Raw genomic sequence first — 17,092 nt, 5'->3', positions numbered from 1 at the left:
GGTTTGCATCTGAATTCTGCATAGACAGTAAGCTATGAAAATGAAGGCCTGATAGAAGTTATTCCCAGTTATATGCTGGGTACAATGTCATGGCAATCGTCTACAGAAAGACCTTCTCAAGGTACAGAGCATCTGGCACATACCAGACATACACAGAGCCCTAGTATATGGAGCATATCTGGAGGTGTTGGTGGGTGGCAGCTCAGGGCCTGCAATCCACTCAAACAGTGAGTTCTAAGAACAGAAGAAAACCTTTTTCCTGTATTAAACATAATTTTCCTGGGATTGGAAAGAGCAGCCCTCACTGAGGGTATGTGTATGACACTTTCTTCCACATCCTTACTTCCTGCACACTTCCAGGATCCCACTCTGAGTAACAAGGTTAAGTATGAATTGGGAAATAAAAGCTAAGTTAGAGACAGACAGACAGAGAGCAAGTAGTTGCTCCAAAGTTCAAAAACACCACTTCTTACATGCAGTGCAACAAAAGTGCCTACATGGTACTTTCTAAAGACAACTTTAAATATAAAGAAATTAACATGTCATTTCCTTCCAGGCACTATAAAAACAGCAGCTGAAGGGCTGGCTCCACACCGTCTGTTCCCAGACTATTTTCCTTATTAATATTATCTTCACAGTGCTGCAGCTTGCCAGGATCCCTGGAAACCAAGTACAGAGCCCCCCCCCCCATCCACACAGACACTGTTCCAAGACCTCTAGGGGCTGCCGAAAGCCACAGATAGCACAAATCCCTATAATTCAGTGCATTTTCCATCTTAACTAAGCATTTGGCGACAAATTCTGCACTCTGAGGTACAGCAACAAAACCAGCACAAATTCCTGTTTCCTTCTTTACCATCTGATGGATCAAAAGTCTGTTCTATAATCTTAGCAATGTCAGCTAAGTCCCCTTAAGTCAAGAATTTACAGCTTTTCAATGGAATGTCTTCTCTCTGGTGTAGACTTTGGGACCATTATTAAGTCAAACAAGGGTCACTTGAAAACAAGCACTGTGGATCTAACACATAGCTAACAAATTAGATAGCTTAAGTGTCCAGTGTGTGGGTGGCGATCACAGCATGGGTTCACTGAGAAAATGGCTGGCTAATATCTGGGTGCAACAGAGTAAGACAGACAGCACAGAATACTCAGAATGATAAAGAATTTTATTATAAATTATTTATTACTTAAAATTTTATCTAATATTTTTGAATCACCAATGGGTGATTGACGCTTTCAACAGCAAAACTGTAAGTATATAGGAAGTGCTGTATTCATTTTGTAATAATTAACTTATCAAAACAGGATAACACACAGTCTAAATAGCAGGGTGTATTATGTGAATTGTCCTCATGGTAAATGCTAAAAATTACAGCACATGGGAGTATGCCCCCTAACTCACCGGGCTCAAAACATTTCTGAAGCTTGCATGAGCCACATGATGAGACACCAAAGTCCTTAGACACAGCAGGGAGACCAGTGTCAGGCTGAAAACTAAATACAAAAGGGGCTCTTTACCATCCAATAGATCAAACAAAAGCAAAGTTTCAGTGTTTGATTCTTGGAAAGTGAAATCATCCTGCACTCTCCCCTCTGAGGGGCTATAATATTAGTGGCTAACAAAGAATATGAGGGAAAGGTACAGACTTGAAAAAGAAAAGAATAGATGGTGACATTGTAGACACGAGGCCTTTCTGGAAATGGAGGACGATGGTAGAGGGGAGGCTTGGTATGAAACTACATGTCACAGAACCCAAAGAAGGAGGGTTCACGTGTGACAAGGGACAGTGGATGTGGAACAGAACAACTGTGAGCTGAATGGAGGTGTTTAAAGACTGCCAGTGAGGAAGTGTGCATGATGGGAACATAGAAACCAAGATGGCCTCTGAGAGAAGAAGGTGCAAATGGTGACAGCTACTGCACAAACTAAAGTCTGAGACAGAATGAACACATCTCATGAGCTGGCAGGCAGGGGAATTCCAGTAGCTTCCAGTGACTCTGCCTTTTCTTTAACCATGTGATTCCCTATATGATGCTCGGTCACTAACCTCACAGCTATATTTTAACAAATTATTTTTATTTCTAGTATGTACCAAGAGAGCAAAGACCTTCTTTAGTTTCCCAGTAAAGCAGATCCCACTACTGAACATCTTTTCGTGGGGATATTATGTTGTTTCTTAATCCATGAGTTCAAACACAATCTATTAAAATGAGAATGATATATTTTGAACTTGAGGTCTCTTCTGTTCCCTCCCCATCCTAATTGATTCTTCAGAGTACATTGTAGGCCGAGTATCAGATGCTGGACAACTCACTTGCTGCATGGAAATTCCTGACACTTTCCATGACTCTGTGTGGATTCTTGTTATCTATACTGACAATCTGGAAAATGTGTCTGAAGCTACATCTCAAGACAGATTCTCTGTTTCCCTTCTTACTGAGACAAACTCCTAAATTTTAGCAATACTTGGACTGAGAATAGGAACATTTTCTAAAACCTGAAAAGAAAAGGTTTATAGCCAGGTTAGTAGCTTTCTGAACAGACAGACATATCTTTATAGCAATGCACCTAAAACCCATGTAAGCTTCTGGGATTCCCCAAGCTCTGATTCCATAAGTAGGAATATGACTCAAACCTGCTGCCTCTTCCTGATCCATGTGAGAAGACCCAGAACAAAGCATTGACCCCAGTTGGAGAAGGGAAGGCTAATGCAGGGAACCCTGCTTCCTAGATAGAGTGACTAGAATCAATTCCATGCGGGGACACCAGCTCTGCCCTTCAAGGATCACTGATAGATTACTGTAGGCACAACGTGGACAAGTCTGAGGCTAAAACCTATAGGGGGACAAGCTCCATAATATTATGATATTTAACTCCATTTCCATGGCCACTAAGGAGGACACATTCTCAGGCTTCATGCAGGGGAAGGAAGGATCTGTTTTTTGTTTTGTTTTGTTTTTTAACAGATGAGTTACTGTGTAGAGTTACTACTTCTACACAGTAGCTACAAAAATAGTATGTAGAAAAATAATTTTTTTTATATTTCTTATTAGGTATTTTCCTCATTTATATTTCCAATGCTATCCCATAAGTTTCTCTATCCACCCACTCCCACTTTTTGGCCCTGGCATTCCCCTGTACTGGGGCATATAGAGTTTGCAAGTCCAATGGGCCTCTCTTTCCAGTGATGGCAGACTAGGCCATCTTTTGATACATATGCAGCTAGAGTCAAGAGCTCCGGGCTAGTATATGCAATGGTGTCAGCATTTGGAGGCTGATTATGGGATGGATCCCCGGATATGGCAGTCTTTAGATGGTCCATCCTTTTGTCTGAGCTCCAAACTTTGTCTCTGTAACTCCTTCCATGGGAGTTTTGTTCCCATTTCTAAGAAGGGGCAAAGTGAACCAGGCATGGTGGAGCAAGCCTTTAATCCCAGCACTTGGGAGGCAGAGGCAGAGGCAGAGGCAGGTGAATTTCTGAGTTCGAGGCCAGCCTGGTCTACAGAGCGAGTTCCAGGACAGCCAGGGCTACACAGAGAAACCCTGTCTCGAAAAAACCAAAAAAAAAAAAAAAAAAAAAAAAAAAAAGAAGGGGCAAAGGGTCCACACTTTGGTGTTCGTTCTTCTTGAGTTTCATGTGTTTTGCCAATTGTAACTTATATCTTGGGTATTCTAAGTTTCTGGGATCTGTTCTTAAAACACTGAAAAACATTTCCCTCAGGAGGCCTGAGGTAATGAGCTGGCCAGCTACAGCCCCACCTGCTGGGGGGTGTCAGAGCTGAAATGGCAGGCTAAGGAAAACCAACTCTGACCACCTCACTAGCCTGTGCTATCTAGATGGAGGATGAAAAATACAGCAAAGCTGAGCCCAGAACCTCAGCTCATAAGATGAAAACCTGATCACAGGACTTAGTGACCATAAGAGGACTTTCACTATGGTCCCTTCAACTTAAACATTATATCTAAATTTAAACCAAAAAATGACAAGGTATACAAAAATCTAAAAACAGTTTCAACAAATTTAGCAACACCAAACACATATGTCACATAGCAGGAGTGTTGGAATTAAAATAAATTGGACTTTAATAAAAACTAAGATTAACCTGCTAAGAGCTCCAATGAGTAAAATGTGCACCATGCAAGATGAGATGTGCAGCTGAAGCAGGGTGATGGAGGTCAGGAAGTAACCAGAGGAGATATGCAGCTCAAGCATGGCAATCGAGATCAAGGAATAACCAGAAACAAATGCTGGAAATCCAAACACTTAAAACAGAAGAGCCAAGACGTGTGGGAAGGATAAGCTGTGTGGCTCTAAATGTGCGGTGGGAATACCGACCTAGAAACAGAGAGGATGGAGAGGAGGGTGGAGCTGAGAATTTCCCTAAAGCAGTGTCAGGAAGCCCAGAGAGCTCATGCCAACAAAACTGCAGCTAGGAACAGCGCTTACAGAGTGAAGGGAAGTCAGAAAGAGAAAAGATCGCCAAAGAAACTAGGAAGAAAATGTACTTTACCTGCAAAGAAAATAACATAACAATTACAGCCAATTCTCAGAAACTATGTAAGCACAGAGACAATGAAGTGAATAAAGGAATGAAGAGGCAGGTCCGGAAGGGTGTATTTGTAAAATTCACTAAGAGAAAGTAAAACATTCTCAGGTGAGAGAGGGAGACAGACAAAGAGAAACCAAGACAGCGAAAGAATTTTGTTTCCAACAAATCTTTCTCCCTAAACTCCTCCCATGAAAGAGTTCCTTCAGCGGAAAGGAAATAGTTTGGAAATTCAGATCCAGTTAAAACTAAGTATCAAAGAGAAGAAACTGGAGACAAAATAAAAGCTCTAATCATTGACTGAGCCAATCCCTTCCCACAGCGGAAAAAACAAACAAACAAGAACAAAAAGCAAAATTCCCCAAAACAGCTTTATTTAAAATAAGAGCAGCAACACATTTGAATGTGTCTGAATAAATTTATGAGTCAGTGAGATGGCTGAAAATACAAGGGGTGGAGGATAAATGAGGAATTGTTACTATGTATCCACAGATGGAGGAAGGATGAGAAATTGTTACTATGTATCCACAGATAGAGGAAGGATGAGGAATTGTTACTATGTATTCACAGATGGAGGAAGGATGAGGAATTGTTACTATGTATCCACAGATGGAGGAAGGATGAGAAATTGTTACTATGTATTCACAGATGGAGGAAGGATGAGGAATTGTTACTATGTATCCACAGATGGAGGAAGGATGAGAAATTGTTACTATGTATCCACAGATAGAGGAAGGATGAGGAATTGTTACTATGTATCCACAGATGGAGGAAGGATGAGGAATTGTTACTATGTATCCACAGATGGAGGAAGGATGAGAAATTGTTACTATGTATCCACAGATGGAGGAAGGATGAGAAATTGTTACTATGTATTCACAGATGGAGGAAAGATGAAGAATTGTTACTATGTATTCACAGATGGAGGATGAGGAATTGTTACTATGTATCCACAGATAGAGGAAGGATGAGAAAATGTTACTATGTATTCACAGATGGAGGAAGGATGAGGAATTGTTACTATGTATTCACAGATGGAGGAAGGATGAGGAATTGTTACTATGTATTCACAGATGGAGGAAGGATGAGGAATTGTTACTATGTATTCACAGATGGAGGAAGGATGAGGAATTGTTACTATGTATCCACAGATGGAGGAAGGATGAGAAATTGTTACTATGTATCCACAGATGGAGGAAGGATGAGAAATTACTATGTATTCACAGATGGAGGAAAGATGAAGAATTGTTACTATGTATTCACAGATGGAGGATGAGGAATTGTTACTATGTATCCACAGATAGAGGAAGGATGAGAAAATGTTACTATGTATTCACAGATGGAGGAAGGATGAGGAATTGTTACTATGTATTCACAGATGGAGGAAGGATGAGGAATTGTTACTATGTATTCACAGCTGGGGGAAGGATGAGAAATTGTTACTATGTATTCCCAATGTCCATATTAGGTAGCTATTGTGTAAAATTAGTTATAAAGGTACAATGCAAGCTTTAGGATAAGCACTGTCTTAGAATTTCAATTCCTGCACAAAACATCATGACCAAGATGCAAGTTGAGGAGGAAAGGTTTTATTCAGCTTACACTTCCCACATTACTGTTCATCACCAAAGGAAGCCAGGGCTGGAATCAAACAGGTCAGGAAGCAGGAGCTTATGCAGAGGCCATGGAGGGATGTTCCTTACTGGCTTGCTCAGCCTGCTCTCTTAAAGAACCAAGACTACCAGCCCAGGGATGGCACTACCCACAAGGGACCCTCCCCCCTTGATCACTAATTGAGAAAATGCCTTACAGCTGGATCTCGTGGAGGCATTTCCTCAGCTAAGACTCCTTTCTCTGTGATAAGTCCACCTTGTGTCAAGTTGACACAAAACCAGCCAGTACAAGTACCTAAAGGCCAAAAGGAGTAAAGCCTTAAAATGAAAAGTTAAAGCTAATATACTAAGAAAGGAGTGAAAATTGAATCATGTTTAATTAAAGCCACAGAAGCCAAAATAAATAAATAAATAAATAAATAAATAAATGACAAAAACTGAAACAAATAACAAATCACAACAAAAAGCTACACCCATACTGTCTATAAGAAATCACATTTAGAATATATACACATACGTGTGAGAAGTGGACTGTGACATGTATGTGAAGTTGGCACTGACCAGAACAGCACAGGAGCAGCACTATACACAGCAGACACAACGGATTTCAAAGCAAGAAAAGTTACCAGAGCTAGATAAAGGCATTAGGTTGATTTTCTAAAAACAAATAAGTACTTTAACTGTGCACATGCCTACATGAGACAGAAAAATAAATGGTACCATGGAGAAAACAGATAAATTGTCATTATAACTGGGGTCTTTAACATCACACTACCAAAAATGGGCACATCCAGGAGAGAGAACATCAATAAGGACTCAGGTGAACCCAATAATACCATTGATCAGGTAGATATCATTGATGTTTATGGTCTGCTTCATCTGACCACAGCATCACACACATTTCTTCACAACTTGTATGGGACACTGACCAAGAGCGACAACATTTAGAACTATAAAACATTCTTTAACCAGTTTAAAAGAATTAAAAATTATACAATGCCTACTCTATATACCACAGTGAAATTAAACTAGAAATCAATAACATAACTATAATCCAGAATAAATAATACACTTCACAGAAAAAATACTCCTAAGAAAATTTAGACTATCTTTAACTACATGAGAACTACAACATACTTATTAAAAGTTACAGAACACCTTGACAGCCATGCACTGAGGGATATACTAAATGCAATTATTAGAAAATTATAAGGACCTAAAATCAATCTCAGCCTCCTCCTTAGAAACCTGAAAGGAGATAAAACTAGACCCTAGCATGAAAAGTAGACAAAAGCAGAGAGGACCACAGTAGAACCAACAAGCCCAAAGGTAGACAATCAATGAGGGAAACCAGGGAAACTAATTTTAAGTGATGGATAAAATTGACAAGCTAAGCTGGGCGTGGTGGTGCACACCTTTAATCCCAGCACTCGAGAGGCAGAGGCAGGCGGATTTCTGAGTTTGAGGCCAGCCTGGTCTTCAAAGTGAGTTCCAGGACAGCCTGGGCTATACAGAGAAACCCTGTCTCAAAAAAAAAATTGACAAGCTATTGATTAAGCTAAGAAAAATAAACACAAGAGAAAATACATTTTAATGAGACATCACTATAGATAGTGTGGATATTAAGAGACTAACAAAGCAATACTACAAACAGGTCTACAGTTCTTGCTCAAGGTCACACAGAAAGCAAAAGGAAATGTAACTAGACTTATATCTACTTTTTAAAATGGAATCAATAATTAATAATCTAAAACATAAGGCACCAGAAGGTGTCATATGGACACCAGAAAGTTCTAGTAAACATCCAAGAAAGACCTTATACTAATTCTCTATAATTCCTTTGCTAAACTAGCAACAGAGAATGCTTAGTTATTCATCATATGAGGCTAGTACTCAAAGCCAAAGGCCAGCATAGACAGAGACATCACAAGGAAAGAGAATACAGCCCAATATACTTCATGAACATGGATATAAAAGTGCTCAGCAAACATTAGTACATCTAATATAACATTGCACATAAAGCATGATGCATTATGACTAAGTAGGGTTTTTTGTAGCTGTGTTCAACATTTTAAAACCAGTGTAATCCATCATGCCCATGAGCTTAAAAAAGAATTACATGATCTCATCAGTGAATGAAAAAAAAAAAATCATTTGACAAATCCAACACCCACTCATTGAGACAACAGCAAAGAGACAACTCATCAGGCAGGAAGAAAAGGAACCTTAACTTTGTAATAGCATTTACAAATAGCATCTACACTCAACCTGGAAATTTCCCATCGAGATCAGAGGAAAGCAAGGATATCTCTTCTCACCATTCTTTGCTGCATCAAACTGGATGTACCAGGTACTATTATGAAAAGGAAAAGGAAAATAAAGGCAAGCATGCTGGACAGTGCACAGTATCCAGGAAAGAGGCTCTTTGCTAGAGTCTTTCTGTGTGGTGAAGATTTCAGTGGCTTTCAGCCTATAGGCAGCAAGCAGCTGTGGCCTTCAATACTATAACCACAAAGAACTAAAACACACCAACAGCTTGGGTAAGCATGGTGGGAGACAGAAGCCAGTAAACCTTAAAGGAGCTCACAGCCCTGCTGTTAACTTTGTGTGTGTGAAAACTAGTCACTTATTATAAACAAAAATTCATAAAATATTAAATGACACAAGAGGTGTATGCTATAGCCATACATGACAGTTATAAAACATTATTTTCAAGTAATATTTTCCTCAAATCACATGTTTTTTTAAAAAAAAATGAATAGAAAACATAAAATTTTCATTGGGTTTTTTTAAGTAGTTGGTGACTTGATAATTTTTATTATCTCCTTGGAGACTACCTGTATTTTACAATTTTTTAGGATATAATTGTCCTATTTAGGTTTCTGTTGTAATAAACACCATCACCAATAGCCATTTGGGGAGGGAAGGGTTTATTTGGCTTATACATCCTGATCACAGTTCATCACTGAAGGAAGTCAGGGCAGGAACTGGAGCAGAAACCACAGAGGAGTGCCACTTACTGGTTTGTCCCCCTTTCTGTCACTTATTGGACTTACTTACTTATACAGCTCAGAACCACCTGCACAGGGGTAGCACTGCCCACAGTGGGCTGGATACTCCCACCATCAATCATCACTTTAAAAAATGCACTACAGACTTGCCTGCAGACCAATGTGTTGGAGACAGGTCCTCTTCCCAGGTGTGTCAAGTTGACAATTAATACTATGACAATAATGTATCAATTTTGTATCAATATAGATGAAAGTTTATAAACAGATCTAAAGGCCATATTCATCTAGGTTCTAAGGATGAAACAATGTACAGTCTGGAATATGGACAACACATAGTCTCTAAGAAGTCTTCTGAGGAGAACCTCTTAGATGTTTAGCCCTGCTGATATCTTGCTCCTAATGAGCCCCAGAGTTAAGGAGCCAGCAGAGCCTAACCGAGACCTCAACCCATGTTGGAGGGATAACAGAGGTTGGTGGTGGGTGTTATAAACAATTAGATTTCAATAATGTCAAATTATACAGGATGACATGCCAATACACTTGATTATATCACAGATCAAAATATAAGTTAGAAATCTAAGTTTCCTGGAAGAAAATAGGAGATGATCTTTCTAGCCTTTGGGTCAGCAAAGGCTTCTTAGACATCCTGTACAAAATACTAGCCATGGATAATGTTCCTAAAAATTTTAAATTTCTGTTCACTAAAGGATATCATTGTAACCTTAAAAATTCTAACAGACTAATGAAAATATTTGCATGTATGCACATACATATTTTTAAGACACATGGCCATAGAAGACATTTTTTTCAAAGTTCTGCAACTCAATAATAAAAGTTTAAAATGGGTCTATGAATATATGAAAATGTTTAGTATGTGAAATAAATGCAAACTAAAAACAACCCTATACATCTACTTTATTGGCTAATGCTTAAAAGACTAACAAAATTAAATATAGCCAAGAGTATGAAGATTGGAGCCTCACCCAGTAATGATGGGTGTCAGGTTGTATGACCATTTTCTTGAAGTTGGCTGCACAATACCCTGACACTGAACAAGCATACACATTGAGGCAAGGAAGAAAGGACACCCATCTACACCAATGGTGACACAAGAATGCTCACAGTAGCTTTCTACATGATCCCCCCAAAAATGTAAAATGAATGCTAAATGGCATTAAGAATACTGAATAAGTGTGGACACTGTGCACCTTCTTAGAATTGGGAACAAAACACCCAGGGAAGGAGTTACAGAGATAAAGTTCGTAGCTGTGATGAAAGGATGGACCATTTAGAGACTGCTGTATCCAGGGATCCGTCCCATAATCAGCTTCTAAACGCTGACACCATTGCATACACTAGCAAGATTTTGCTGAAAGGACACAAATATAGCTGTCTCTTGTGAGACGATGCTGGGGCCTAGCAAACACAGGAGTGGATGTTCACAGTCAGCTATTGGATGTATCACAGGGCTCCCAATGGAGAAGCTAGAGAAAGTACCCAAGGAGCTAAAGGGATCTGCAACCCTATTGTTGGAACAACATGATGTACTAACCAGAACCCTGGAGCTCTTGTCTCTAGCTGCATATGTATCGAAAGATGGCCTAGTCGGCCATCAATGGAAAGAGAGGCCCATTGGACTTGCAAACTTTATATGCCCCAATATAGGGGAATGCCAGGGCCAAAAGAATGGGAATGGGTGGGTAGGGAAGTGGGGGGCGCTATGGGGGACTTTTGGGGTAGTATTGGAAATGTAATTGAGGAAACTATGTAATAAAAATATTAAAAAAAAAAAGAATACTGAATAAATCATGTCTCTCACATGATCTGGAATTTCTAAGGTCAAACATGAAAGTAAGGCCTGCATGTCATAAAAACTGGGTGATGGTTGTTCTCACTGAAGTTCTACTGCTGCTGCTGCTGCTGCTGCTGCTGCTGCTGCTCTGTTGAGCCATAAAAACTGGGTGATGGTTCACACTGGTTCTGCCCACAGAGTTTCAAGCCAGTTAAAATTCCAGCATGGAATAGACATGGGCACAAAGTCCCACCCCTAACCAAAAAGGTATTTGCAATTGATATTTGCTGGGGAAGGGAAAAATCTATTCTCCTTCCTTGAGTGATAGTGGCATATCAGCCACACCTTAGGGCAGGCTCAGAAGTAGCTGGACAACACACAACAGAGCCCATGGGTTTGTGTGTGGCTTGTTTCATGTTTTAGTGTTTTTGTTTTTATTTTGGAGGTTTGTTTCTTTAGAGAAAGAAAGCACACAACATTGGAGAGTATAGAAGTGAGGAGGAACTGGAAAGAGTTGGAAGAGGGAAAAAAATGATCAAAAAATATATACGTGAAAGCAAATTAAAAAGGCAGATCATTCCAACACTGACAGAAACAAGCATGGCTGCCTTAGTATGTATGCATATCATGGCTCAAAAGAACATACTTTATAATAACAAAGCCTCAACTCATTAAGAGGACATAGCAACTCAAAATCAAATAGAGTAGTGAAGCTTGTAAACACAAGAATGAATCATAGGAAGGAAGGGGGAAGGGACACTCATGAACATACCAGAAAGTGACAATCACTCAAGTGAATGTGACAGCAGAGAGAAAAGGAGGTGGCTAACCTATACCTCTAAAGCCAGACCATAGAAATCAGACAGGACCCAGGAAGGAACTGGGTGTGACAGGGCCACCAGGTCCAGCAGTTCAGTGGCGCAGAGTTCTGGCAACTACACAGCAAGCTTTACTGATTATATCATTTGACAGGACATCAAGATTCAAAACTAACAATGTGTCAGGCATTGCAGCAAGCCCTGGATCACAGCAGTACAATGTCACTGACAAGGATGGGCCAACACAATGCTATTCCACACAGGACATGCTAAGTATACAACCACACAGTAACATGATTCTTTCTCTGAATCAGACCTTGATCATAAGAAGACAAGATGAAACTGAAGCTCCTGATACTAAAATGTAGCAAAATCTGAATACTTTCAAGTTGTCTTCATTTTTCAGAATATTCATTTTGTACACAGCTGGTTTGCAAATCTTATATCCTTCTGGCCTTTTCTCATTAAGATAGTGTCTTTACATCCTAAGGTACTCTCCCTGCATACAAATTCTTTTTAACCCTCTCTCCTGTTTGCTTTCTGAGTCTTGTCTACAGTGTTCACATTTAGATTAGACAGAACCATATCTATGGGTGCCTTCTATATTACAGTAAGAGCAAATATACTGAATGACAAATACTTTTAATTATAAAAATTCCAGATTTCTCTTTCTCTCAATAAGGTTACTACCTAATTTCCTCTCCTGGTACTAACATATAATCTGTTTTTTTCCTTCATTATTTGAGACAGGTTCTCATATAGCCCAGGCTGACCTTGTCCTAGGTATGTGGCTTAGGATAATCCTCCTGTACCAATCTCTGGAGTGTTAAAATTATAGGCACTGTGCTCAGATACATGTGCTTTTAAATGCCTTAATAGTTCATCAAAATAAACTCTGATCATCTTTTACAAGTACCACAAGACAGTATGAACTGGTGAGACCAAGCTTACAATGGAAGATGTCATGAACTGGAGAGATCCTGCTCACAAGGGAGACTGTATGAATTGGAGAGGCCCTCCCTGCTCACACTGGGAGATGGTGGGAACTGGAGAAGGCCTCCCTGCTCACACTGGGAAATGGTGGGAACTGGAGAGGCCCTCCCTGCTCACACTGGGAGATGGCATGAACTGGAGAAGACCTCCCTGCTCACACTGGGAGATGGTGGGAACTGGAGAAGGCCTCCCTGCTCACACTGTGAGATGGCATGAACTGGAGAAGGCCTCCCTGCTCACACTGGGAGATGGTGGGAACTGGAGAAGTCCTCCCTACTCACATTAGGAGATGGTGGGAACTGGAGAGGCCCTGCTCACACTGGGAGACAGAATAAACTTGAGAGGTCTTGCTCACACAGGAGACTATGACCCTGCTCACACTGGGAGGAGACTGTACCTGAGGAGCTGCTGGGTTGAAGGCCACTTCAGTAATTGTATCTGTGTGTCCTGCAAGACGGTGCAGAAAGCTGCTGGAGCCCATTTCATACACATAAGCCTAGGAGAGAAGACAAGCAGATGTTCTGAGATGACAGGGCTGGTGACCAGCTCCAAACTACGGCTCAGCTGTGCTCTGTGGCTGACCCAGAATACAGTGACATCTAACAAGACTGACATGGTGCCAGCCAAGTGACAGAACTTAGTCACAAATCTCCTCTCACCTCTAAATGCAGGAATATCCTCTATTTCCTGTCATAAGCCCGGGCCATCAGCGCCTGCTGTGAGGTTCTGATGGGCATGGATATAGACATGTGATGTGGGGTAGGAGGTGATGTCACCCGCTGCATGTGTTGCTACAGAATCCATGGTTCCTACCCATCAATCCCTCTGATTTCACCTCAGGCGTTTGGTCCCAGGCTAAGTGCTGCCCAGCATTCAGTTCTGTAACCTAAATGCACACACTCTACTTCCTGTCATAAGAGCCTCTGTGACCCCTCTGAGTAGTGCGAAGCAAGTACTCTTATTGATGCCTGATACTGAGGTAGGTGCACAGCCTTTGCCAACCCTACTTTACAGTTCCACATTATAGGAAAAGATGCCCCATTGTCTCTGTCTTTAGTCTGAGAGAACTGGGTACCTTCAGGTTAGAATGTACTTTGGGGTTTTCTGCCCTTGACTGAGAAGTAGCTCTATCAGAAGCAGCGGTACTTCCCACGTGTAGTAGTTACTTCTCTGTTGATGTGATAAAATATCATAACCAAAGCATCTTAAGAAAAGAAGTTTATTTTAGCTTAGGGCTACAGGCAACATGGTAGAGAAGGCACAGTAGCAGGTAACAAAAGCAAGAACTGACTGTTTACATGTTCACACACACACACAGGAAGTAGAGAGAGAATCTCATTTGGGGTGATGCTGTAAACTTTCCCAGCTTGTCCCAGTTTGCTAAGTTCAACCTTCCCAAACAGTGCCATCAACTAAGGCCCAGGGGTTCAAACACATAAGTCCGTGGAGAGAGTTTTCATTCCAACTAACATTCCACAGGTATGATACGCATCCAGAGTTCCTGATGAATGCTTCATTTGAAGGACAAAATCTGGTAGAGTAGTCTATCCTATTGGGATGCTGTGGATGTGTCAAAGGCACTCTCTAAAAGTCCGCTGCTAATAAAAGAAACAGCCATTTAACAAGTATCCCCTTGAAGCTGACTCCTGTTCCCATGGAAAAAAGCTCTTCAGGTATAAAACTTCCTAGTGGCTTGCTCTATCAGTAGCTACATGGTGGTTCTGAAGTAAAGTCTACAAATGGAGTTTTGCTACATTTTAAAGTAAAGTACAGAAATAAAATGTCTGTTTTCCTTGTTTGGAAAGTACACTTTTCCTCATCTCTGTGTATCTTAGGCAGCTGCTGCTTCAGGTCTGACACAGCCAGGCCAAGCCAGCATCATTTGGGGCACGGCCCCTATCTCTGCCTGCGGGTGAGTACTTCTATCTTCACAGGTGTGACAAGGTTGCCATAAGCACCGAGATACAATGATCTCTTGGAGCTGCTGATTCCAATTCTTTGAATAAGGCCCAGGAGTGACATTGCTGAATAACAGCTTAGATTTGGAGGGAGGACCGTGCTTTGTTTTTGTTTTTTTTTTGAGGGCACACCATACTGTCTACATACATCTCTGGCAACAATGTATAAGATTCCAATATTCTGAATCCTCAGCCGCATTTGTCACCACCCATCTTTATGAAGTATTTTATTTTTAGTTGTGTATGTGTACACATCTGTTGAGAGATAGATGCACATGAGTGGAGATGCTCACGAAGGCCATAACAGAATGTCCAAATACCCTAGGACTGAAGTAACAGGCAGTTGTGCATCATCCATCATAGCTGCTAGGTACCAAGAGGAGCCCACACTCTTAACAGCTGAGCCTCTTCTCCAGTCCCATCTACACTTTGTCCTTTTGATTGTTAAGAAGGTCTGAGCCACCTCTCCAGACCTGCCCCTGGTCTTTTTGGCGTGTGTCAAGTGGTGTCTCCTAGTGGTTCTGTTTGCTTTTCCTTTGTATTGATGACATAGCCCTTATGCATATACCTGATGACCATACAGAGAAGTGTGTATTCAAGCCACTTTTGGGCCATCGGTCTTTGACATTTGCCTAAATCCCTTCCTTCATTTAAGACTTCAAAGAATTCTCTAACTCTATCATTCATCCCTACTTGTCCAGAATTCTCTGAAAGACAGCTTTCTGTTATCAAGTAGGATAACTGGCTAACTAGACATACAGTCCACAGTAAAGACCAGACAAATATCACTCCTGCCCTTAAAAAGAAGTAAGCCTTGACATGGGGACTGTGCTGTCATTGTTCTTCAGGAGACCAACCTGGGAAGTAAGCCTTGACATGGGGACTGTGCTGTCATTGTCCTGCAGACCAACCTGGTTTAGTGTGCTGGTTCTATTTTTGTCTTTGGCTATTAGTTTTATGGTTCTAGCTATTATCTTAGGCATACAGATCTTTTTAAGCAATGTGTCTTAAAAATCAGCTGTAGTTCTTTCTTTGACCCCTACCTACTCCTCCCCTGGCCAGTGTCCTTTGATGATGTCTCTTTTTTCTAAGATTTATTTATTATGAGTATGTTGTTGCTATCTTCAGACACACCAGAAGAGGGCATCAGATCCCATTACAAATAGTTGTGAGCCACCATGTGGTTGCTGGGAATTGAACTCAGGACCTCTGGAAGAGCAGTCAGTACTCTTAACCACTGAGCCATCTCTCCAGCCCTTGATGCTGTCTCAATGGCTTATATGTCTAGCCTAGCTTCCTGCTTCTCTATTATGACTTCCCTATGTGACCAGGATACCCTTCTGCTTCTCTCTAATAGCCTCATCATATGGCTTCTTTCATGGCCTTGTTCTTGTTCTTTCTATGACCTCACTGTGTGTCCATAACACCCGCATACTTTTTCCTATCATTTGGCTCTCCTCATATCTTCTGATACAGAGCTGACCCACCTGTTTGCCAAAGTTATTTGGTGTCTGTGAGCTGGGATAGCATCCAGAGACCAGAGTATGATGCTGAATAAGACCGTTGGAATGGCATTCTTTTAAGCACTGTCCATGTGGGATGTGGAAAATCTGTTCAATCCTCTGATTTACTCTTAAAGGCTCCCTAGTGTCACCATAATGGGTGGGACAAGCTCTCCCACCTAAATGCTTTTCACAAGTAACTGATCAGTCAAACCAGATGACTATTGGTTTGTTAGAGTTCAGAGATGGCTCAGCGGTTAAGAGCACCGACCGCTCTTCAGAAAGTCCTGAATTCAAATCCCAGCAACCACATGGTGGCTCACAACCACCTGTAATGAGATCTGATGCTCTCTTCTGGGATGTCTGAAGACAGATACAGTGTAATTAGATATAATAATAAATCAAAAAAAATACAGAGTTACTTTTTACTCTTTGGCCAATGCTCTTGTCCTTATTGAAAAAAAAATGTCCATTCTTCTCACTTAAACCTCCAGTGATTCTTTTGTTAATCTTCAGGCACGGTTTTTGCATATGTTTTTTCATATAGAACACAGAGATATACACAATAAAAGACTACAAATCCACTGATTTGAAGGTTGATTCTCTATGACCCTTTAATATGGTTCCTCATATTGTGGTGACCCCTTAACCACAAATTATTTTGTTACTACTTCATAACTAAAATTTTGCTAGTTATGAACTGTAACACAAATACCTGATATGCAAGATATCTTTCAGCCTACAGGTTTAGCATTGCTGCTCTAAATGCTGTCTGAAAAGCAGAACGGTGACCATCACTTCATTCTAACGTGATAAAGGAACAACCAAAGCCCTGGATCCCTTCCTTTTTGTGACAG

The 17,092-nt window shown here is 40.8% G+C and overlaps 1 protein-coding gene across 4 annotated transcripts in view; it reads right to left on the bottom strand.

Annotated features, from left to right (window-relative positions):
* The window catches only part of Wdr27 (WD repeat domain 27), a 138,794-nt gene that overhangs the window by 54,275 nt on the left and 67,427 nt on the right, over positions 1–17,092 (bottom strand). For all 4 annotated transcript variants that reach the window (XR_015045930.1, XM_085833058.1, XM_085833059.1 and 1 more), the window contains one exon: positions 13,173–13,271. Coding sequence is in view for 3 of the 4 variants with exons in the window: in XM_085833058.1 (XP_085689184.1) it covers positions 13,173–13,271 (99 nt within the window). In the remaining variant the exon portion in view is untranslated. The remainder of the gene's footprint in view (positions 1–13,172; positions 13,272–17,092) is intronic.

The sequence above is a fragment of the Mus caroli genome, unplaced genomic scaffold (genome assembly GCF_978045245.1).
Source record: "Mus caroli unplaced genomic scaffold, Mus_caroli_1 scaffold_18, whole genome shotgun sequence".
Lineage (NCBI taxonomy): Eukaryota > Metazoa > Chordata > Mammalia > Rodentia > Muridae > Mus > Mus caroli.
This window is presented reverse-complemented; position numbering and strand designations above follow the sequence as displayed.